This window comes from Zingiber officinale, chromosome 4B, assembly GCF_018446385.1.
Source record: "Zingiber officinale cultivar Zhangliang chromosome 4B, Zo_v1.1, whole genome shotgun sequence".
Classification (NCBI taxonomy): domain Eukaryota; kingdom Viridiplantae; phylum Streptophyta; class Magnoliopsida; order Zingiberales; family Zingiberaceae; genus Zingiber; species Zingiber officinale.
In genome coordinates, this window is record NC_055993.1 from 12,973,409 (window position 1) to 12,997,698 (window position 24,290).

At 34.9% G+C, this 24,290-nt stretch overlaps 2 protein-coding genes across 2 annotated transcripts; both read right to left on the bottom strand.

The window, feature by feature from the left end:
- Positions 1 to 324: 324 nt before the first annotated feature.
- LOC121978118 (zinc finger MYM-type protein 1-like) lies at positions 325 to 2,901 on the bottom strand. Its single transcript, XM_042530496.1, has one exon. The coding sequence runs from the start codon at positions 2,899 to 2,901 to the stop codon at positions 325 to 327; it is 2,577 nt and encodes an 858-aa protein (XP_042386430.1).
- Positions 2,902 to 21,926: 19,025 nt separating this feature from the next.
- Positions 21,927 to 23,725, bottom strand: LOC121977406 (gallate 1-beta-glucosyltransferase-like). The gene is made up of 2 exons (XM_042529986.1): positions 22,495 to 23,725; positions 21,927 to 22,417 (listed from the first exon to the last, which is right to left on the bottom strand). Exons 1-2 carry the CDS (start codon positions 23,554 to 23,556, stop codon positions 22,028 to 22,030), a joined length of 1,452 nt encoding a protein of 483 aa, XP_042385920.1. The 5' UTR covers positions 23,557 to 23,725; the 3' UTR covers positions 21,927 to 22,027.
- Between the last annotated feature and the right edge of the window lie 565 nt (positions 23,726 to 24,290).

The following is a 24,290-nucleotide window of genomic DNA, read 5'->3' on the forward strand; positions in this document are numbered from 1 at the left end:
GTAAATATAAGAGTTTTGACAGCCTTCAGACTGTCCAATCATGACTTTGAGTTTCGTTGAAACTCTTGGTCAGACTGATGCCTATTATTCCCTCAACCAGGAACGGGTCCTCACTGGATCTCTCTTCCACAGGGCTGGTCCTAAACTCTGAAGGGTCCGGTGCAAAAAAAAAAATGGGCCCTTTAAATTCAGATAAAAATAATAAAATCAATACTATATAATAATTCATCAACAGAACACATTAACTAAAATTCATAATAATGAAAACATTATATTCAATGTTGCTAATACTCAGTATTAGAAAATGAAAAAGAATTATTACAATTAACTATGAAAAACTGATCTTATTGCAATTTTATTTGCAAAGTCATCGATCAATTTTTCATAATTGAGTTTTTCTAAAAACTCACTCTCAATCGAAATCATAGCTAATGCATTCAATCTTGTTTGGGTCATGGTTGATCTCAAACAAGATTTCAACAACTTCAATTTAGAAAAGCTTCTTTCTGCAGATGCGACAGTCACCGGAATAGTTAATAATATCCTGTATGCAATGAATGAATTCGGGAAACAATTCATTCTTTGCAAAAAAATTAGTATTTCACTTGCTGTTTTTGTTTCCTTTGGTAGAATATGTTGTATGATTTTCAGTTCTTGATATAAGTCATCTCCATCCAAATCTGAAACATCTTGTCTTGTACCATTTTTTCTTTGTAGTTTCCTTTCAAGATTCTTACAACGAGCTTTCAAGTCCTCATCCATCAATGAACTCAACTTTTCAGCTATGAAAAGAAATCCAAAAAGATCTTCATATTCCTCATATTGCTCAAACCTTTTCTTCAATGACCCAATTGTTTGATCTACTATGAACAAGAAATAATGAACTCTAAAAGCTTCCTCAGCAGATTCTTGAGGTAGAGGTAGTTTCGAAGACTCATATGTAACCTCATCAAAATGCCTTTTTCTATATATTTGTCTTTTTTCAGGAAAAACGGGATTAATCTCCATTGTTGAAGCAAGTTCTTTTGCTGTATTGATAGCTTGTCCAAATCCAGATTCTCTATACTCTTCAAAAGAAGTAATTAACCCCTTAATCTTGGTCATAGCAACGTCAATAAGCATGTTTTCAGATTGTAAGCTTTTGCTAACAATATTAACCTTACTCAATATCTCATACCAAATAATCATACCCACTAAAAACTCAAAATTTCCAAGTTCAAATGTTGCTAAAGACTTAGCTTCACTTCTTATTTTAGAGTCAGTGTCTTTTTCTTCTGCAACTTGAAGTAAAGCTTCTCTGATTTGTTGAGCTTGAAGTACCACTACTTTTACACTTTCAGTACAACTTTCCCATCGAGTGATTGACAATGGCTTGAGAGTTAAACCTTTTATCGTTACATGATCTATCAAAATCTTCCATCTCTTTGTAGAATGAGAAAATATTATATAAATCCGTTGTACTACTCCAAAAAAGTCTTTCGCTTTTCCACAGGAATTTGCAATATCACAAAGCGTTAAATTCAAACAATGACAACCACATGGAGTATACAATGCTCTGGGATTTATATCCAATAATTTTTTTTGTACGCCTTGGTGCCTCCCTTTCATATTTGCCCCATTATCATATCCCTGTCCTCTCACATTATCAATATCAAGATCAAAACTCTTCAACACATTTTGCAGTTCTTCAAACAAGCCCTGTCCTGTTGTATCATCTACTTTTAAAAATCCCAAAAAGTATTCTTCTACTTTCATTGGGCTTGTAGAAACATCAACACATCTTATAACTAAAGTCATTTGCTCTTGGTTACTAACATCAGGAGTGCAATCAAGTATTACAGAAAAGAACTTAGCTTTTTTAATGATTACAAGAATAGAACTCTTTATTTGAGAAGCTAACAAGCATATCAATTCATTTTGAATTTTGTGGCTAAGATAATGATGATGTGTATTTCTTTCAATATGTTCCCTCATCACTGAGTCCCACTCAGCAATCATCTCAACAGCAGCCATAAAATTTTCATTGTTATCATCATAAAGTTTCTCATTACTACCACGAAATGCTATATTTTGTTTAGCCAAAAATTTCACAAGTGAAATTAATCGATGTAATACCTTCCTCCAATGCTCTTTTGCCTTCTTAATTTGATCTTGAATAGCATGATCAATTGTTGTACCCTTCATTAACCTGATACGCAACTCAGACCAACTAACATAATAATTGATATGCTCAATACTTGTCTCATGTTCTTTAAGTCTGCTACTAAGATGCCCCCAATCACAGTATCCCTCATTTGCTAGTTGACTTGGTTGAGGCCCCCTTTTGAACAACTTGCAACAAAAACAAAATGCTTTATCAAGTGCTTGCGAGTAGACCAACCAATCTCTATGGTGCTTTTGACCATTTGGCAAAATCCGAGTATAGAAATCTGAAGAGAATCGTCTATTTGATTTATCTTTGGGACCTTTCCCTGTTAATACATCTCTTATAGGGCCCTTTTCCACTAATTGATCCTTCCACTTGGGATCTAAATTCTCCCAATTTTTAGGATCAAAAATGTCAAGTGGAATTGATGAACTTGGTTCTTCATTCACTTCATTAATAACATCATTATCACTTTCAGAATAATTATTTTTAAAGTCTAAGTCATCACCACTTTCATTGTCTTCAATCTCATTCACATCTCCCTCTATATCATTTTCAATGGCTAAGCCTTCATGTAATTCATTATCATTGTTTTCTTGTTTTTCTTCATTAACCAAATCTTCAAGTGATGAATTTTTCGATTCTTTAACAATAAATCTGTCAATTGCCCCTCTTTGAGACTCAATAAATTCTTCAACTCTTTTTCTTTTTTTCCGCTTATCATGTCCTGATAGATACTTCCTAGTATCAGACATTCTAATTTTCTACAAAAAAAAAAAAATCAACATATGAGAAGTAACTTTGTAGATAACATATTAACATTTATCATGGACATAGAAGAAAACAACATGCTAATTGCTAATTAAAACATATGAGAAGAAAAAATATGATTCATATGAAGATACAATAGTCCAAATAGAGGGGAAATTGGAAGAATTGAAAATCAAAAAATTTACCTTGATTATCTTGTGAAAATTCTTAAAGTTTAGCCTAACAAAAGATGTCTCTAAAAAAATTGTAAAACTGCAATACTGCATCATCAATAAGAAGAAAGGAATTGCATAACTTTAACTTATAACTTTATAAGTGTGATGTACTGCTGTAACAAAAGAAAATCAAATATTTGCATGATTATGAATGCTAATTGCATGTCATACTACAATCGAATGACGAATATGTAAATAATTAACTTTATTTAGCAGGTAATATTAGTATGTGTCGAAATTAGAAAAAGGCCAAAAGCAAAAGCAGAAAAATATTAATGCATGAGCTGACCTGATTTAATTGTTGACCTTGAGCCTTCGAAGTTCGGACTTCGGCGAACAGCAAAACTACAGAAGCAGAAATTAGAAAAAGGCAAACAGCAAAATTAAAGCAAAAGTAGAAAAATATCATGTGCTGAGTGCTGACCTGATTTAATTATTGACCACGTCTCTGTTGAGCCTTCGAAGTTCGGCGAACAACAAAAGTAGAAAAAGGCGGCACCTTTAGGTTTAGTTAGCGAAGATGGAGGAAGAAGTATCGTTATTTTTTTGGCACTTTTACAAAAAAGCCCATAGTAATTTATAATTTATAAGTAGGTCCTAAAATATATAAAAATAATTAGGCCCTCTAAGAAATGGGGCCCTGTGCGTCAGCCCCACATTGACCGCATCAGGGCCGGTTCTGCTCTTCCAGTTGCTTACCTCCACTTACCAATTGCAGACTTCTTTGATATCAGGTCCCTTGACCACTTCCTACCAGATTTCAACTAATCTGGACTTCAGCCAATTGCCAATCTAACTAGACTTCCTTTTGCCAGATCTCAACCAATCTGAACTTTCTTCTACCAGATCTTAACCAATCTAGACTTCATGTTAGCTATCAATCTAGCTGGACTTTAGCCTAGTGTTTCAATCCTCTAAACCCATCAAGTCCTACACACTTGGTAAAAAATTAGATAAAAATACATTTAATTTTAACCTACTTGACATACATCAAAACATGATTATCAGTGCAACCTGCACCAACAATCTCTTCTCTTTTGATGTAATGACAACTTGAGTTAAAATTAGAAAAAAATACAATTAAATAAGCATTAAACATGTAATGCAAATTGAGTAAAGTGAGTTGATTTTTCTAACCTAACCCACTATCCTCCCTCTTTGACATATATCAAAAATTAATGCAACACATTAAGCAGAAATAACATCAATTCAATCAAGGAGTTGGTTTATTTACCAAACTAAAGCTAGTTTTTGAACAACTTAAATAAAGTTTTAGCAAAATAAACAGATTTCACAAACTTAGTTTTTCAAACAAATTTCGAAATAGTGATTTCAAGTTCTTAAATTTTGAAAACAAGTTTTTTTTAAAACAACCATTGCAAATAGAAAATAATATCTTTTGAAATTTGTAAGTAATATTTTCAAGTAAATAAAGTTTACAAAGGTAAAGATTTTTATTTAGAAAAACTTAGATTTATTGTAGGGAGGAGTAAATGAAAATTTTTAAATAATTTAAAGGAGCTTTTCAAAATTTATAAAAGATTTTTAAAATTTAAAAAAATTAAATTTTATAAAGCTAAATTTTGCAAAGTATTACGAAAACAACATTTTTCAAAAATGCCTTTTAAATCAAGGTTGTTAAAATAATTTATACAATAGTTTTTAAAACATTTTACATAAAGACTTTGCAAAAAACTTTCAAAGAAATTTTTAAAATAATTAAGGAAATTTTGAAAGGAATTTTCAAAAAAAAATCAAATGGTTTTCCAATGTCTGAAAATTAAAATTTTTAAAAATAAAATATTTTGCAAAGATAAACTTTACAAGAATTTGATAAAACATTTCAAAACTTTTCAATGTTGGTATTGAGATTGAGTTTAGTTAGATTCTTTAGTGTTAGTAATTTCGTCAAATTTTATATTGGTTGTTTCCTCGATTTTTAAAGTAGTTTTTGTTAGGATGTATACTAAAAGCCTAGCTTTTGTATGAATATTTATTTTGAAATGAGAATCACATTGGTCAAATGTTTGCATTTAGTAAATGCAGTTGTCCATTTAATTTATATTGTACATAACATGATGTGTGGTGTCACATAGAAGATCATGTTATTAGTTCCTTATAAATTATAAATAGTATCTCACAACCAAGATGAATTGGGACAAACCATTGGAATGGTTGTAGTGTAATTTGGTATTAGTTTATCTTGACTATAAAATCACACTAGTACACTATGTGTGTATTGAGCAGGACTATTTGAGGTTGTTCTTTTTATACTGACTGCATAAAAGAACATAACCTCTGTTATTATGGATGTGCATACTCTTAATCCCGATATAATAACAAGCACATATGCTTAGTATTTATTTCTTTAATTTATTAATGAGTGAGATTTATTCGTTAAATCAATAGGCTCGATAAGTTGGGAAATAGTATTATTTATATGGTGTGTTATTGATTATAAAAGGAAACTGTGTCCTAATTATCTAGGTTGATGATGCCCCCTTGAGGAGCTCATAAGGATTGTCATGTAAACTCTGCAGGTGAACTTAGTCCGACATGACAATGAAGTTGAGTTGTACTACTCTTGGAGCTAGATATTAATTAAGTGAGTTGTCAGTAATTCATTTAATTAATAAACATTCGATATCTTAAACACAGGAAGATTAATGCACTTATGATAAGAAGGAGCCCATAATGTAATATGAGATTGGTGTAGTAGTTCAATAATAACTATTTAGTGGTATGAGTTATTATTGATGAACTTGAGTTGGATGTTCGGGTCGAACACAGGAAGCTCAAGCTCATCAGGAGGCTAAAACCAATTCCTCCTCTTGGTCCCTGCTGCAACCTCTATAAAGCCTCACATTCACCCATTTTAATTTTCCTTCTTACCCAAATGAGGGGTCGGCCACATCCTTGCTTGGTGCCCAAGCAAGGGGCTGGCCAAGCTCTCTTGGTGCCCAAGATGTGGGTCGACCAAGCCATGCTTGGTGCCCGAGCATGGGGCTGGCCATACAAGAAGAGAAAAGGAAGTTTTGTTGAAAATAAAATTTTGTTAAAATCTTTCCTTTTTATAGCTTTCTACAATGGATTAAAAGAGAGATTTTAATTTTGTTAAAATCTTTCCTTTTTTGTAGTTATCTACAATGATTAAAAGAGATATTTTAATTTTATTAAAATCTTTCCTTTTTTGTAGTTATCGTTAAAAGAGATATTTTAATTTTGTTAAAATCTTTCCTTTTTTTTGTAACCAACCATTATAGGAATAAAAGAAAAATTTTGTTTAAAACAAAATTTTGTTATAATCTTTCCTTTTATAGCTATTTACAATGGTCTAAAAGAGATATTTTAATTTTGTTAAAATCTTTCCTTTTTTTGTAACCATCTACAATATCAAATAAAAGGAAATTTTATTAAAAACTTTCCTTATTAGCCGCTAGCAAAGATTATAAAAGAGGAGGAGAGGATGCTCTCTAAACACAACCTAAGCCCTCTCTCTTTTATTCTCTTGGTGGTCAGCCCTCTTCTTCTCTCTTTCTCTCTTTAGGTCGGCGCCCCACTTCCTCCCTTTCTTCCTTCTAGGGCCGGTGCCCATCTCACCTTGGTGGTCACGGCTTGAAGGAGAAGAAGAAGAAGAGAAGAACCACTTGGTGGCCGGTTGCTTGGCGGAGACGAAGAAGAAGAAGGAGGCCTCTTCACTTTGCATTCTTTGGTGGCAAAGGAAGGAGAAGGTCGGGTGCTTTCCTCTTGGTAGATCGTCGCCCACACGACGTCCAAGAAGAGGAGAGGAATACAGCAGAAGATCAAGAAGTCTTTAAGATACAAAGAAATGTATAACTAGTTAATTTATTCCGCAGCGAAACTAGTTTAATTTTTCTTTATATGGATCCTGAAATACCAGCTTTTGCCTAGAAATATTTTGGTAGTTGGTATTCATGAAGCATTATCCTAGTGGCTTCTTGGATAGTTCTATTTTTTTTCTTTCAACTATTCCATTTTGTTGAGGTGTATTAGGATATGAGAATTCTTGATGGTATCCATTTTCTAAGTAAAATTTAATAAACCTATGATTTTTAAATTCCCCTCCATTATCACTCCTAATTCTTTTGATTTTTGAATCTTTTTCATTTTCAGTTTATTTACAAAAATTACTAAATATTTCATCATTTATTTTTAAAAATTTTACCCAAGTAAATTTTCAGTAATAATCAATTATTACTAGAGAGTATAAATTTTTATTAATAGATTTAATTCCATGTGAGTCAAATAAATCTAAGTGTAATAATTCAAGTGTTGAATTGGTTTGAGTTTGATTAGTTGGTTTTTGGGTTGATTTGATATGTTTTTCTTGTTGACTAGCATTACAAATTATTGAGTCTAAGTTGGGTAGTTCTCTAACTAAACCATTTAATTTGGTGAGGTTTCTAAAATGAGTGTGAGACAGTCTTCTATGTCATAGCCAAGTTTCCTTCTTTTGTGTCAAGTGACACTAACTGAGGAGTTGGCTAGGTTAATTGTGTAAATATTATTACTCCTAAATCCTTTTAATTTAATTGTGGGGTCTTTCATATGTTTAATTAAATATTCAATGGATGTAAACCTAACCTTATACTCTAAATTACACAATTGACTAACACTGAATAAGTTAAATTTAAAATTTTTAATAAGCAGTACTTTATTAATAATAAAATTAAATTCTAGTTCAATGTTACTTATTCCAATTGCCTTAAGTTTGTCGTTGTTTCCAAAAGCAACTGTTCTTAGTATTTTGAATGTCAATTTTGTGAACATTGTTTGATCCCCGGTCATGTGTCGGGAACAACCACTGTCTAATATCCATTTAGATTCCTACAAAGAGTAGAAGTAAAAAATTTAGCTTAAGTGTTAACTTAACTTTGTTTAAGTTTTTTTAATTTTGATTTTAATTTTAACTTAAGTTTAAGTTTAAGTTTAATTTTAATTTAATTTAATTTAAATTTAAATTAAATTAAATTTATTTTTTAAATTTTAAATTTTAAATTTAATCCTTATTCATCTTACCCGATCTATATTTTCAATCAAGAAAATCCTATAATTTTATGAGTTGAGTTAAGTTGAATTTTATGATTTGATTTAACTTATGTTAGATTCAATTTTAACTTTGGGTTCAACAAGCAGACATTTTTTGGATAAATGTCTAAACTGTCGTGAGTTACCTGGACATTATTAGAATAACCACGTCTTCAAAAATTTTCAAATAGTCCTGTTCATTGAACTTAATATAAAACTTTAGACTAACTAGGTAGGATTAGTAAGAGGTAGCTTCAATTAGTTTCACTAAGTCAAATGCACCAGGTTGAAGTCATATCTTCCTAGACATGTATAGACAGAGTTTTCCTAACCTACTATCATCCAAAACTTTTCTAGTGATGTTTGTCAAGTTAACCTTTTGTTCTTAATTAAGCTAGTACTAATTACCCAGCTGGGTAAACTATTATTTTGAAGGTGTCAACTAATTTTGTGTCTTCCCTCTAAATTATTGAACTTGGTTTTAAGTTTTAGATTTATGTTAATTGATTTTATAGTTGTAATGAACTTGATTGTAACTTGTGTTTCAATTGAATTTATAGTTATTTGTTTTAAATTAAGTTTTTCGATTTGAATTTGATTTGTAGAATGTAATTTTAATATTTTGATCTAGTTTAGTATTTAGAGTATTTTTTTATTAATTTTTATATTTTATATTTTTTTTTAAATTTTGAGTTGTTTAGGATATTTTATATTTTTAGTATATTTAGAATTTTTTCTTTCTATCAGTATTTCTTTCTTTTGTATATGAGAAGGATCTCTTGTACCCCTTATCCTGGTCCCCTCCTGGTCCACTCCACAATTGGCACATCGGATCGTGGTCGAAATCCGATCGCAATTGGCTGTGATCTCTCCTATGTTCACATTCCTACTTAGGTTGTAGTTTGGATTGGGGCAAGCGGCCGGAGGTTGCTGGCGGTCGCCTCCTCTGCTTGGCGCCAGGTAGCCCACCCACCACCGGTGGCCTTCGACCGCCGCCCTCGACCCAAACTACAACTTGGGTGGGAATGTGAATCCAGGAAAGATCGCAGCCAATTGCAGTCGGATTTCAACTGCAATCCAATGTGCCAGTTGCAGAGTGGACCGGGACAAGGGGTCAGGAGATCCCTCCTCTTTGTATATTTAGAGTTAAAGTTTATATAAGTGTCCTGTTTAGTTGTAAAATTTTTTTTGATTAATGCTATTTTTAACCGCTATCTCCTCCTTGGAATAATAAGTTTTCCTTTTTCCTGATATTCTTGTGTGAATCAACAAGAATTAGAAGATCACTTTAGGTATTCGTACATGAATAAATGGATTTGATAGTCACTTTCAATATTCGTATATGAATCAACGGAGTTGATAATTATCCACTCCATTAGTTTAATGTGAATACTTAAATTATTTTTTAAAAAATAGTTATTCTCTTCTCCCATAGGTCGACTAAGGCTTTAGTGTGACCAAACCCTCCATGGCCTTTTATTATCTAATTGTTGTTTGACAATTTGTGGATTCGGATACCATCAAGATAAATCAGAAAGTATAGATGGGTCCTAGTAGATGACTCAGATTCCTTAGGTATAATGTGTTATGGGTGATATTTAAACTCTCGTTGTCTAGAGAGTTTGTCTCACTTCTTGCCATCGCATCATAACCTCGAGGGCAAGATCCATCTCTCTCTCTTTTTGATAATCTAGATGCTAAGTTTTCGGCCCAATTAGTCTTGGAGGTGAACAACTCGACCCCACAAGATTCATCTCTCTCTTTTGGAATGAACCAGATTATTTAAAGGGGTATTTTGTTTTCATAATATTTGATATCAACTAAAATTTTACATATATTTCATATACAACTCACAAGTAATCCAAGTGGAAAATTATTGGATATAATCTCTGTTAGGTGGACTTATTTGTAAGTTTGCATATGAATAGGAACCAAACTCGTTTAAGTGATTTAATTTAAGATTATTGAGTTTCGGGTTATTAAATATGAATTTAATGTGTAGAACTCTTTAGCTCGATTTGTTATCATCTATAGGCTGATAGAACTCCTTAGCCTGATTCGTTATCATCTATGAGCTGATAACAGATCAGATTGCTTATATAAGGTATTGGTCCCCAAGGATTTCAGGTATCTTAGAGACATCTCTTTGTTCCCCATTGACGAAGAGAATTTGACATTGTCAATCCTAATCCCCACCATTTTGCTTCCGCTACTTCTTCTTTCTTAGGGATTTCTTGATTGCTTGGACGATGCTAAAAATAAGGATGATTCTTCAATCAGGTTCCTTATGCTATTTGTTTATACTTCATGTTGTTATGTCATGCTTTCATTGAAATAAGATCCATGCTCTTGTTCTTATATTTCCTCTTTAAATTTTTATTCGATTTCTAGAATCCTTGCAGCTTAAGGTTTTACAACTTCTATCAAGTAGTTCCTCTACTCGATCCAAAATCCACGAAGGTTGTTGTCATCCATGATTTTAATTCTAATTATATTAATATTTTTTTCCTAATGGGATGAAATTAATTTTAGGACATTGGTTACTGGACAATGAGTCACTCCCACTTTCAAATTTACCTGATGAACAATTGAGAAAAAAAGATTATTCATCTTCATAATTAATTGGATATGAATACTTGAGTTATAAAAAAAAAGAAAGATCATTCTCTTCTCCTCTAGGTCAGCTAATGCTTTAGCGTGACCAAACTCTCCATGGCATCAGGGTCGGCTTAAGGCATAGGCCATTAAGACCTATGCCTAGGGCCCCTATTATATTGGGGCCCATCAGATATATATATATATATATATATATATATATATATATACAATCCTATTAGCCTGCGGGACTTCAAAAATGCGCCTGTGCGCGACGCGACGATCTGGCGCTGCAGACGTGGAAAATCACTTCGCACAAGCCTCCTCGCACAAGACAGAAGGGTCGAAGCTAGGGCAAGCCGCACGACTTTTCTTTTCGTTGGCTTCCTTCCTCCTCACGCTGCTCACCTCCCCTTGGTCGCAACTCCTCCGAAGCGCCCAGATCGTGCCCCTCATCGCCTCGCGTGATCTCTCTCGGCACGAAGCTTCCAGATCGATTTTTCTTTTCGTTGGCTTCCTTCCTCGCGCTGCTCACCTCCCCTTGGCCGCAACTCCTCGAAGCGCTCAGATCGTGCCCCTCGCCGCCTCGCGCGATCTCTCTCAGCAACCCTCTGAAGCGAAGCTAGGGCACGAAGCTTCCATATCGTGCACCTCGCAACCATATAATTCGACCACGAAGCTTCTATCTCCTGCCCCTGTGCGCGACAACCAACCCCTCTCTGTAAGGCTAAACCATCTTGTATTACTCTCTGTGATCTGTAATACTTGAATTTTTCTATCTTTGGTCCTTGTTTCTTCAAAAACAGAGATAATCCTATCCAGCATGTTTGGATAGCAATCACTGATCATGTTACCATTCTGTAGCTGAAATAAATGTCCATTCTTCTTACCCTTTAGCTAAAAATCTTACAAAGCTGACTACAATACCTTTCTGTAGCTGAACTAAATGATCTTGTTTTTATGTATTTCATTTGTTATCTTTGTGTTTAGAGACCCAGCATGCAGTTTATAACTATCTGAATAGCATGTTTAGAGAATTATAAAAGTATATGAGTGATGGCCAGATTGCAAATCCTTGCACCTTATAAGAGTAGGATCCAGATCCTGTCTTCGATTTCTAATGGCACTAGTCTTGTTTATAATTTAACCATTAATAAGTTGGTCACAATATACTGCATTAATTTAATTTGTGTTAATAATAGAGAAATGTTAAATTGAAACTGATACCATGCAACATTTGGATATAGCTCTAAAGTTGACATGTCTCATTTGGATTTCAACATTTTTTCTTTGATAACTTATATTATTTTGGTTCTACATTTTACAGGAAACTTGCAAAACTTCGACTCTTTATATCCAATCAATGGTAATCATTTCATTTAAGTTCTAATATATTGTCTTTATAAGATTCTAAATGTTGTTTTAAATATAGGGAAAAACATATGTTGTATTTGTTGGACGTGAACTGGGAATTTATGAAACGTGGGCAGAAGCTTCTGATCATGTTATTCGCTTTAAGGGGGTTATACACAAATCTTTCAAAAGTAGAGAGGAGGCAGAAAAAGCTTTTGAGGCATACTTAGATAAAAAATCTGCACCAACTTCCTTTGCACCAAGTCGAAATGAAATATCATGTACAACTTCAAGTTCAAGGTCAAGTTCAAATTTAGAGAGAAAGCTTTCAAAAACTGAAAAAATAATTTTGTTGAAAGATGCATTGAAAAAGCTAGAACATCAGTTGGATTCTCTTATGATCAGTGATGATAATGATGATGATTAGGCATGATGTTTCAAGTAGTTATATGAGTTGAATTTTAAACACTCATTTTATTTTGTGTGGTTGCAAGTGTTGTATCGAAATTAAAATGATACTTTAAGAAAAATTGTATTCATGATGTGGTTTGTTGTTATGGTAGAGTTGCTATTGTATTAATGATTTGCATCAAAATATTGTTAATGCTAATAGTTTTAGCGTACTGCCTGTATGCCTGCTTGATGGCTATAATCGTCTCTTGCAATTGGAAAATTGTATTATCTAGAAATGGTCTTGCAATTGTTTATAATCGTCTTTATAATCGTCTCTTGCAATTGGAAATATTATCTGGAACTGATCTTTAAGATGTATACTGTATAAGAAATTGTATTATCTGGAACTGATCTTGCAATTGTTTATAATTGAAGACTACAATTAGTGGCTTTGTACAGGAATGATTGAAGATTTGTTTGTTGTTAGAAGTGATAAGTCAACCGTACTTGTTGATACGGTCTGACCTAGCTGTTGTTTTGATGTTGACACTTATTTAAGTTAGTATCAGATATTAATTAAACTCAGATTGATTACTGATCAATGTTGATCAGGTGGAACGGAAAAGTCCAAGTATGGAAACTTGGCACGCGAAGTCAGAGAGGGCTCGGTAGCTCGTTCTCTGGACCGGACGAGGTCAGAGAGGGCTCGGTAGCTCGTTCTTTGGACCGAACGAAGTCGGAGAGGGCTCGGTAGCTCGTTCTCTAAACCAGGAAGGCTTTAGGATTTAGGGCTGGGAAGTTCTAAACCTACCTACATAGGCATTGGATCGGTCTGTTGACCGATCCAGTGATACTATGGATATCTGATCGGTCTGTTGACCGATCCAGTGATACTATGGTTATCTGATCGGTCACCAGACCGATCAGTAACCAATCAGTAACTCACTGTGAGAATTACTGATCGGTCTGTAGACCGATCAGTAACCAATCAGTAACATTCTGTGAGATTTACTGATCGGTCTGGAGATCGATCTGGAGGCAATGAAGTTCGGGAGAGAGTATAGGGGATCGGTCTGTGGACCGATCCACCTATAGCCTGATCGGTCCACAGACCGATCAGAACTCTCCTGGACCGATCAGGCCATAGCCTGATCGGTCCAACAAGCTATGGATCGATCTGTTGATCGATCCACAAAACTGTCTGAAGTTTCTGCTGTTTCTCTAGCCATCTGAAGATCCTAACAGTACTGACTTAAAATGCTGTCATATCTGGTACCCATTCATATCATATTTGTCACTGAAGTGAGCATAATTCAACAAAAAAATCAATTTCAAACTAATTATACAATTAAAAAATAATTTTATAAAGTCTAGTACTGCAATACCACTAAGCTATTTATGAACATTTGTTTCCCTGCCATTATAAATCATTCACTTCAGCAAGACCTCGTACATCAGAAATACTGCAACCATGTAACATGTATGACAACTACTGTAAGTAAACAGACTCAGTCACTGAAGTAGGTGAAGTAAACAGACTCGTCTAACAATGTCATCATCCATATAATACCATTGAGCCGTAGTAGGTGGAATCTGGTTGAGACAGATCTCTTGGCACAGATCTCTTGCTCCGAAATTTCTTTGAAACTGCAGGCTTCTTCCTATCTACCTTGGCTTTCTCCAATTTTGCAAGCCTCCTTTTCAGCTCACTGGTGCTGAGCATCGACTCAAGGTTGCAACTCTCCACACACTTGATTATTGATCTGTGGGCAGTCATCTCGAGATTGTTTGATTCTCGCTAGAAGAATATAAAATCACTTTCGTTAAAACATGATACCATTAAATTCTTAATAAAGATGGCTCAATAGACACAAGATTCAACCTTTCTAATACCAATAAATCAATAGTCTCAATAAGGAATTTGGGTAGCATACCAAAGCAGCAGGTGAGTTGTTTCCATCCACTGATATGGAACTGGCTTTTCTCCTAGAGGCTTGGTGGTACTCTTTCAGAAGGGATTCAGGGGGGAAACGATTGCTTAAACCAGAATAATGAACAAAATAAATAGCTTCAATCTCCTTGATGGTGTTTATCAACTTGTCAATGACAACTACATTACAGCACTCAAAGGTTCAGACTTTAGTGAACATGTCTTAGAGAAAAAAAAAAGAATGCTAATAATAATAATAATCACAATTTTTCATTAATTATGCATCATGAAAGGAAATCAAGTGACCAGAAACCAATTTTATCTAGCAGGAGCATGCCAACTTAAAAACACTCTTTTGAGTTTCATGACTTTATCAGAATGTGCCCCTTCGTTGTTATATTTCAAAAGGGGAAAAAGGAATCCTAATTTAATGAAATATATAAGACATGTTAAAGCATTCTATCTTAAGGCGAGAGAAATTTAAAGACCAAATACTTCTAAGGAATACTGATATTACCTTGACAGTCCAATTCTTGTCCACCAACAAATTTGATGACTTCAAATCACGATGAACGATCGAAGGGTTGCAGCGATGAAGATAATTCACTCCCTTTGTCTATAAAACAATTAAAACACAAGACCACAACTATATACATGTAACTAAAATAGGGAATTGAATCACATTAACAGTCAAAAGCAATACCTCAACAAGAAGTAAATTTTCTTGTTTTTGTTTTTATCAAACTTACCTTTGTCAGCTTGCTAATAAGTTTTGTCTTCCCTAACTTCACAAACACAGACCCAGCGAAAAATTAAAATAGCAACACCCAAATTTCATACAATCAACACCCAATTTGTAAAGAGTTCACAATAGCCTACTCAAATGTGAAAAACATGACAATAGTTCACAATAGGTATAAAAATGATTAAAGAGTTCAAAACAGCCAGCTCAAAGTTTCTGTTTCTGCATCACCAACACAAGGTTGTTTCTGCATCACCAACATAATATTACCCCATCAAATTATTTGCTAACGAATATTGTTAGAACCTACAATAATAAATACAATTATTAATTTTAATATCTCAATGAATCAACCACTAACTTTAAATTAAAATTTGATAGTACTTGCCTGCTATAGATGTCAATTCTTCTTCATATGTGTCATCATCACTGTTGTGATAATTATCCAAATTTGATCTGACAATCAAAACCATGTCAAATGTACACATTTAATAAAAGATATTGATTTGCAAATAATATTATCATACAAATGGAGAATTAATCGACACATACCCTTGTTGTAACATAGGACAATTGCGCTTGTCATGTGACACACCTCGATGGCCACATCCACGACATAACCGGGACTTTGAGGTTGACTTCTCCTTTGATGATTTCAATCTCTTCCCACATCCCTTTGTTCTTACTAAAGAAGGATCAATAATATTAGGGGACTCATCCATAGATTTCTTCCTTTGACCTCTATTGTCACATGTTTTACCAATGTTCATCTCTTTAATCTTATTGTAAATACAATCCAATTGCTCATCCAAGAAGTTTGTCCCCTCATCAGTCAAAGATGCATCATCAATTAATACTGAAGCTTTATAAGATAACCTTGAGTGCCTTGACATCAAAACCCTATCTGGATCATCAATAAAATTTTGCACCCCCAAAGCATATATTGCTCCAACCTTTGCATCTCGTGTCCATCGTTTGAGTATATACTTATCAGGCAAATGAAACACTTGATTGATACGAAAAAAAGCTAACATATGCCTGCATGGAATGCCATCAAACTCAAATTTCCTACAGCTACAGGATATGTTATCCCTCTGTTTGTCATGCATGAGTACCCTTGGTTTAGAGGAAGAACTACTTTGAAAATTCATCACATGATAAACCACTGAGTCAACTCCCATAGATACTTGTTGAACATAATAACCATGACTCTCACTCATTTCACTTTGAAACTCCACCCATTTCTTTTTCGTATACAACTTAACCATTTGAGTTTCCATTGGCCAGTTTGTCTTAATCCTAGATGCTCATTCATATCAATATGATCTGCAACTAACTCATTGTGTCTCTCGTGTCTCAGTGCCCTATTGAAACGGGTGATAAAGTCCATCAATGAATTTTTATTTGAGACATATCTCTTGAAAAATGCATGGGAGCCTTCAGATCTCTGACTACTTGACATTCCAGCACAAAATACATGGCTAAAATAAGCTGGCACCCACTTATGTCGCAATTCATACATCAAAGATAACCAATTATTTTTCTCTAAGTTAGCACATTTGATAACCTCTTCCCATGAATGCTCAAATTCATCAGGTGTTGTAGAATTTCTAATAACATTATTTATACTTTGATAGTAGTCACGAAAAGTCAAAGGATGCAATTTTTCTGGAAATTTGTTCAATATGTGCCACAAACAATATCTATGCACTGTTTGAGGGAAAACTTGGGCAATGACTTTTGTCATAGCAGGATCCTGATCAGTGATAATCACATTTGGTGCACCTTTAGGCATGGCTTCTATGAACTTGTTAAGCAGCCATACAAAAGATTCAGTTTTTTCATCACTTATAAAGCCACAACCAAATATAATTGTCTGGTGATGATGATTCACTCCTACAAATGGTACAAAAATCAACCCATATTTGTTGGTGTTATATGTTGTATCAAATACAACCACATCACCGAATACACTATATGACGTTCTTGATACATGATCGGCCCAAAAACATCTACTGAATTTGTTATCTGAATTAGTCTGGTATTCAAAGAAAAAATCAGGATTTTTCTCTTTCTCAGATGCAAATAGCTCGAGTAGTGTTTCAACATCGATACCCTTTTGTTCATCCCTTAGCTCTTTCTCAAAATTTCTAATATCTCTTTCTGTACAACCTACTTGCTCGGGCCCTCCATATTCTATCTCCAATAATCGCATTTGTTGGCAAGTTGACACATTGGCCTCTGAAAACCGTTGAGTCGATGCTTTTTTTGCTGCTGAAACATGACGATGTGAGCGTAGCAAATGCACCTTTGAAGGAGTTGATAATGGATGATTATGACCTTCCGTGAAATTAGTGACAACCCATGCAGATCCAGTTTGTTTCTTGACAAGTGAAATCTTTGACTTACAACCAGTTCTAACTTCACCACGTGTTCTTTCCCTTATCCGTTGATCACCTTTTGCTTGTTTATTCCGTTGATCATCCGTATGCCCTTCTTTAAAGCATACAAATGTTTTCCACACAACCTCATTTGTTATCTTATTTTTCTTGCTACTATTTATCCTTGCACTAAATCCGGATTCGCGTGCATATTGGTTATAGAATAAAAATGCATCATCTATTGATGAGAATTTCATTCCATATTTTGGCTTTCGCTCATCTGCAACTTGAGGAATGTATAACTGATCTTCAACATGATTTTCACCCATTGCTATGAAATTTCAGATGCAGATGAAATTAAATTCTGCATATCATTATCAAATAGCCAGAAAAAACATTGTAAGAGTGATACTTCAATGCTATTCATGCAACCAGAACAAAAACACAAAGATAACAAATGAAATACATAAAAACAAGATCATTTAGTTCAGCTACAGAAGGGTATCATAGTCAGCTTTGTAAGATTTTTAGCCAAAGGGTAAGAAGAATAGACATTTATTTCAGCTACAGAATGATAGCATGATTAGTGATGAAAATCATGAAAAGGGAAAATCATGAAAAGGCAAAGGATTATCTCTGGTCAAAATCATAACAGATTTAGGATTTTCTGCAGCATGGTCAGTGATTGCTATCCAAACATGCTGGATAGGATTATCTCTGTTTTTGAAGAAACAAGGACCAGAGATAGAAAAATTCAAGTATTACAGATCACAAAGAGTAATACAAGATGATTTAGCCTTACAGAGAGAGGTTGGTTGTCGCGCACAGGGGCAGGAGATAGAAGCTTCGTGGTCGAATTATATGGTTGCGAGGTGCACAATCTGGAAGCTTCGTGCCCTAGCTTCGCTTCAGAGGGTTGCTGAGAGAAATCGCGCGAGGCGGCGAGGGGCACGATCTGAGCGCTTCGAGGAGTTGCGGCCGAGGGGAGGTGAGCAGCGCGAGGAAGGAAGCCAACGAAAAGCAAAAGTCGATCTGGAAGCTTCGTGCCGAGAGAGATCGCGCGAGGCGGTGAGGGGCACGATCTGGGCGCTTCGGAGGAGTTGCGACCAAGGGGAGGTGAGCAGCGCGAGGAGGAAGGAAGCCAACGAAAAGAAAAGTCGTGCGACTTGCCCTAGCTTCGACCCTTCTGTCTTGTGCGAGGAGGCTTGTGCGAAGTGATATTCCACGTCTGCAGCGCCAGATCGTCACGTCGCGCACAGGCGCGTTTTTGAAGTCCCGCAGGCTAACAGGATTGTATATATATATATATATATATATATATATATATATATAAATTTAAAAATACATATCAAGTTGTATATTAAATTTTTAAAATTACGACTAAAATTTAGTCGAGATTTATTTTCATTAGTAATTTTAATTTTTTACTAGTCATATTATATTTAGTCAGTGATTTAAAATTTTTTAGATTTAATCAATAATTTTTAATTTATAATTTTTAATAGATTAAAGTCTAGATGGTTTTTAATTTTTTACTCTTGTTAAATTTAATTGATAATTTTAATTTCTTACCATTAAAATTAGATTTGGTTAATAATTTATTTTTATTTTTTTAATTAAAATTTAATTAGTAATTTTTAACTTTTTACTGGTCTAAATTAAAATTTTTTACTAATTTTACTAAAAAAATTAAATTAACTATTTTTATTAAAAATTATATTAAAAATTATACTAATAATTAATTAAAAATTATTAAAAATTAGACTGCAAGGTGATCTAGACTTTAATCAATAATTAAAATTTATAATTTTTAATAGATTAAAGTTTAGAAAAGAGTAAAATAGTTAAAAATAGTCTAAATTAACTATTTTTATTTCTTGTAATTTTTAATAATTTTTTTTTTATTTTTTTAATTAAAATTTAATTAGTAATTTTTTAACTTTTTACTGGTCTAAATTGAAAGAAAAATTAGATTTGGTTAATAATTTATTTTTTACTCATTAGTTATATTTTTTTTAAAAAAAAATTATTTTTCTTTCAATTTTTTAATTCACCGTTGATGTTTATTAGTTAACTATTTTTTGTTAAATAAATTTTCTTAATAATTTATCAAAGTTAAAATTGATAAAAATAATTTGATTTATGAAGCTCCCTCAAATATAAGATTTCAAGAAAGAGTCTATTTTACGTAATGACTATATCTAGTACTCGAACATATTTCTCTATGTTACATACAATAATTTTATTATTGTGTCAAGATTTTTCCTCAAAGTTAAAATTGATTGATATTTTTTTAAATAGCAATTAAAATATATATTAATAATATTATAATAATTTATTACTCGTTTCCAAATTAGTTAACATAAATATTTTTTATTTTTTAAATTTTACTAATAAAGAAGTGAAGTTTAACGTAAGATAAAGCTATTGATATGTGACATAGTTTGTCCCTACTTTCAATTGTATAAATTATTATTGGCAATATATGAAATTATTCTTTTAAATTTTACTAATAAAATTAAATGTTACCCCTGGGACATGGTTGAGTTGGCTAATGCACAATGGGCAAGAGGTTGAATCTCGGTAAAACCGAGAAAAATGGCCTTCCCACATTAGTTAACTATAGTTTTCTGATTTATTTCCTCATAGATGATTGGCCTTGTTAAGCTGCTAAGGTGGCAACTTCTACTTTTTACTATAACTAATAAAATTAAACATCTCTAATAATATTTATTTTTAAAAAATATTAAGGTCTTATTTTTTTTCTGCCTAGAGCCTCAAGAAGGGTTGAGACGGCCCTACATGGCCTTTTATTATCTACCTGTTATCTGATAATTCATGGATTCGGGTTCACCATCAACATAAATCAGAAATCACAGATGGATTCTAATAGACGACTCAACGTCATAAAATTTTTCAAATTTCTCAAATATAATATGTCATAGATGAAATTTAAACCTTCATTGTATAGAGACTCCGTCTCATCTCCTATCATCACAGCATAACCTTAGGGCAAGATATATCCATCTCTCATAATTTCTTTTTTTTATAATTTAGATGTTTGAGTCTGATATAGTAAAGGTAAAGAGTTCGATCCGCGGGCTAACTACTAAATAAATCTAAAAGTGTGAATATTCAACAATCAAAAGTCTTTAAATTTCCGTTCCACCGAAGAAAAATACTCAGTAATATGTGATATTTAAGATTCATGGATATGGAAAACTACGTGAGTTGCCGTGTGTGTGCAAGCTCTTTGTTGTTGCTTCTGTAAAGTAATCTTTTTGAATTTTCACGGACCAAATAAATCATATATATTATATCACGTGTTTAATCACTAAAATATCTCTTTTTTGTCGCTACTGCTACGAGTTATTATCGCCTGTGAAGTCGGTCCTTGATATTTTAAATTAAATTTTTTATTATTATTATTATTATTATTATTATTATTATTATTATTAAATAACATTGATAGATTTATAATTTAACCCGGTTGATATGGATATATTTGACTAGAATAAATTTATCAAGCTAAATTGATGTACTAGTCCCTTGATTTGTATTATTACGGTTTCCCTAGAACACGTGATATATGCTACATAAGTGATGGTTAGCTCCTTGCTGATCTTTAATTACGACTCTCTCTTTAGTCTGATTGTGTTAACGTATAATTTTCATCTATTTCACGCTAAAGTCAAACTCGAAGAAGATTTCAGAAAGAAGTATCTTAAATTTTTTTTAAAAAAAAAAGTAGCAAATTTGCTTTGCCTTCCTTGAATTCGATTCGAAATAATTTACTAGAGACAAAATACTATTCCACAATCCTCTAGATCCTTGTGTTATTGTGTATTCAATGACCTCATTTAATTTGTCCTAATTTCACAGGTGTTAACTCAAGGTTTTCTTCTTCTTTCGTATACTTAATTTCCACAACCACAAATTAACTTCACTAGCTTGCAAGTCAGCTGGATCGTTAGTTTCTCAGGCGTATCTTCTTAAAATGCAACTGAACACGCATGATGGGAGCTAAAGGTCAAAAATCATGCGATCGTGGCAGAGTTCCTGAAATGAGAGGTAAAATAAAATCATCATCTAACACGGCCTCATACTCTCTAGAAAGGATAAATTATAGAACCATTTGCCCTATTACTTTAACTCTTTATATGGGAGAGATTAGACACTGAATAAATTATTTTATATATGTTGAAAATTAACTCCAAAATGTGTAATAAATTTATTTTTCCTTGTCCTTTTTTAAAAAAGTTAAATTTATATGCTTTTCTTTATTTTACAAGAATTAAGTTTTGCAGGTTTAGGAGCTGATTTAGAAATTTTACGCGGAACCAGATTAATGGAGGGTTTTAAAGATATTTTATTAATTATAATTTATGTGTAAAATTTTTAAACATTAACAAACTGTAATAATTTCATTCGCCAGTGGAAAGATTCATCGGACTATATCGATAGTGATCTCTTGTTGGTGATCTCGTCGACAAAGGCCTGGATGTGGCGGTCTGACGACCCGTCCTCCGCCACTGCCTCCGTCGCCGCCTTCTTCCACTCCGCCGCCCTCTTCCTGATCTCCTCCCCTCGCTGCTTCGTCGACACCGCCTCGACGCACCGCTTCATCTCCTCCCTTGTCGCCGGTGCTGCTAGCCGCACCCCGACGCCGAATACCTCCACCAGGAACTTGGAGTCCGGAACTTGGTCCCCGAACTGTGGGTAAGTTATCATCGGCACGCCGGCGGTCAAGGCCTCCAGCGTCGAGTTCCACCCGCAGTGCGTCACGAAGCATGCCACCGCCGGATGTGCCAGCACCTCCTCCTGCGGGCTCCACTCAATCACCTGCTTCCATTAATTATATTTATTTAATTAATTATATATATACCTGCGACACAGAGGAAGTGTGTATATATATATACCTGGCCACGATCACCGACGGCGTCCAAGAAGCCTTCCGGGAGGAGGCTGCGCATGTCGCGGCGCACCACCCAGAGAAAGGGGCGGTGGGAGTCGCAGAGCCCCCACGCCATCTCCTCCATCTCTTCTTTGCTCAGCACCACGATGCTGCCCACGGAGACGTACACCACCGAGTGCGGTTCCTGCGCGTCGAGCCACTCCATGCAGTCCTCCGCCTTGAATAGGTCGCCTCGGATACCGGCCGGCGAAGATTTCTCCTCTGGAGGCTCCACCAGCGGCCCGACCGGGATGATCGGAACACGGTCGGAAATCGCCTCTATGGCCTCGCGCTCCAGCTCGTGGAATGTGTTCGCGAACACCCACGCCGCCTTGTTGATGTTCCTAAACTGCTCCAAGATTACCTCCCGCAGCGGCTTGTACTCCGACGTCGGCAGCAGGAAAGTGGGCAGCTCCTCCTTCTTCAGCTGCGGGAGACCGGGGAGGCGCACCACCGCCACGTCGGGGTTCTCCTCGGTGGGGAACTTCCCCAGCCCGCGGTGGTAGTAGTAGTAAGTGGCGAACACGGCGGCGGATTGGACCCAGAGCACCCCTCCGGGTATCCCCATCTCCGCCGCCACGTCGAGCGCCCACGGCACGAACGGGTTGTTGATGACGCACGAGACAGGGCGGCCGGCCTCGGCGTGACGGCGAATGATGCCGGCGACGGCCCGCGGGCCGGTCACGCGCACCGCGGGCATGAGCACGTCGAGGTCCTTGCGGCGGGCGTCGTCGACGGGAAGCCCGTCGGAGAAAAACTCGAAGCGGATGAAGCCGCGGCCCACGGGCTTGGGTGCCCCGAGGTCGGAGGCGGCGGCGCCGGAATCGGAATTGACCATGCGGTGGCGGATGTCGTGGGTGGAACAGAGAGTGACGAGGAGACCCTTGGCGGCGATGCGCTTGGCGAGGCGGAGCAGCGGGTTGAGGTGGCCTTGCCCGGCGAAGGACACCATGAGGACATGAGGGATGCCATGGGCGTTCCCCAGCTCCATTGACAACTCTTCTCCTCCTTCCATGCCAATAGTCATCCTATATATCCTTCGTCGGCACTCGTGGCACCGACGAGACGACTGTTCCACACCATTGAAATTGAGTAAATTAAAAAATCGAAACTAGCTATCACACACATGATTCTATCCTCAATTCTCACAAATCAGGCATAGCAGTGCCGTGCGATAATTTTGCTTAAGACTAAACTCACCAGGCAATCGAGTGACGGTAATTTGGTGCGTATAAATAAAAGTCTTCCAACAATTAATCAGATAGACCCTTGATATTAGTGAATGTGCAAATCGAATCTCTATATTAATCAAAATATAATTTATGGTGTAACGGTTTGATTTCTTTGAATTTAATATATTCATTTTTTTTAAAACACAAGAGAAGAAGAAAAATGGTTTTTAGTTAATTTTAATTAGTAAACCCATTAGATTTTGATTTGTTAGTAAATTATAAATGTGCATTTAATTTAGTTAATTTTAGATCGTCCTACAATTTCACAAAATGGTTTGAATGCTATAGAAATTAATTAATTTGATCTTTAAAAATACTTTAAGTTATTATTATTATTATTATTATTATTATTATTATTTTCATAATTCAAGTATCTTGGCTTTTGATCCAACTAGCTCTGAAACGGCCACTAAGTAAATTTAGAAGTGCAAGCTACTCTTCGTCTAACAGCTAACGTTTTAAATTTTTTTATCGACGGGAGAAAAATAGCTTGTAGTATCTCGTAGTTGAGATTGGAATAGTGACTTTA

Coding starts and splice junctions, on each gene's coding strand:
- LOC121978118 (XM_042530496.1), bottom strand. CDS start 2,901: ATGTCTGATACTAGGAAGTATCTATCAGGACATGATAAGCGGAAAAAA.
- LOC121977406 (XM_042529986.1), bottom strand. CDS start 23,556: ATGACTATTGGCATGGAAGGAGGAGAAGAGTTGTCAATGGAGCTGGGG. Junction 22,418..22,494: donor CCGTCGGTGATCGTGGCCAG/GTATATATATAT, acceptor TAATGGAAGCAG/GTGATTGAGTGGAGCCCGCA.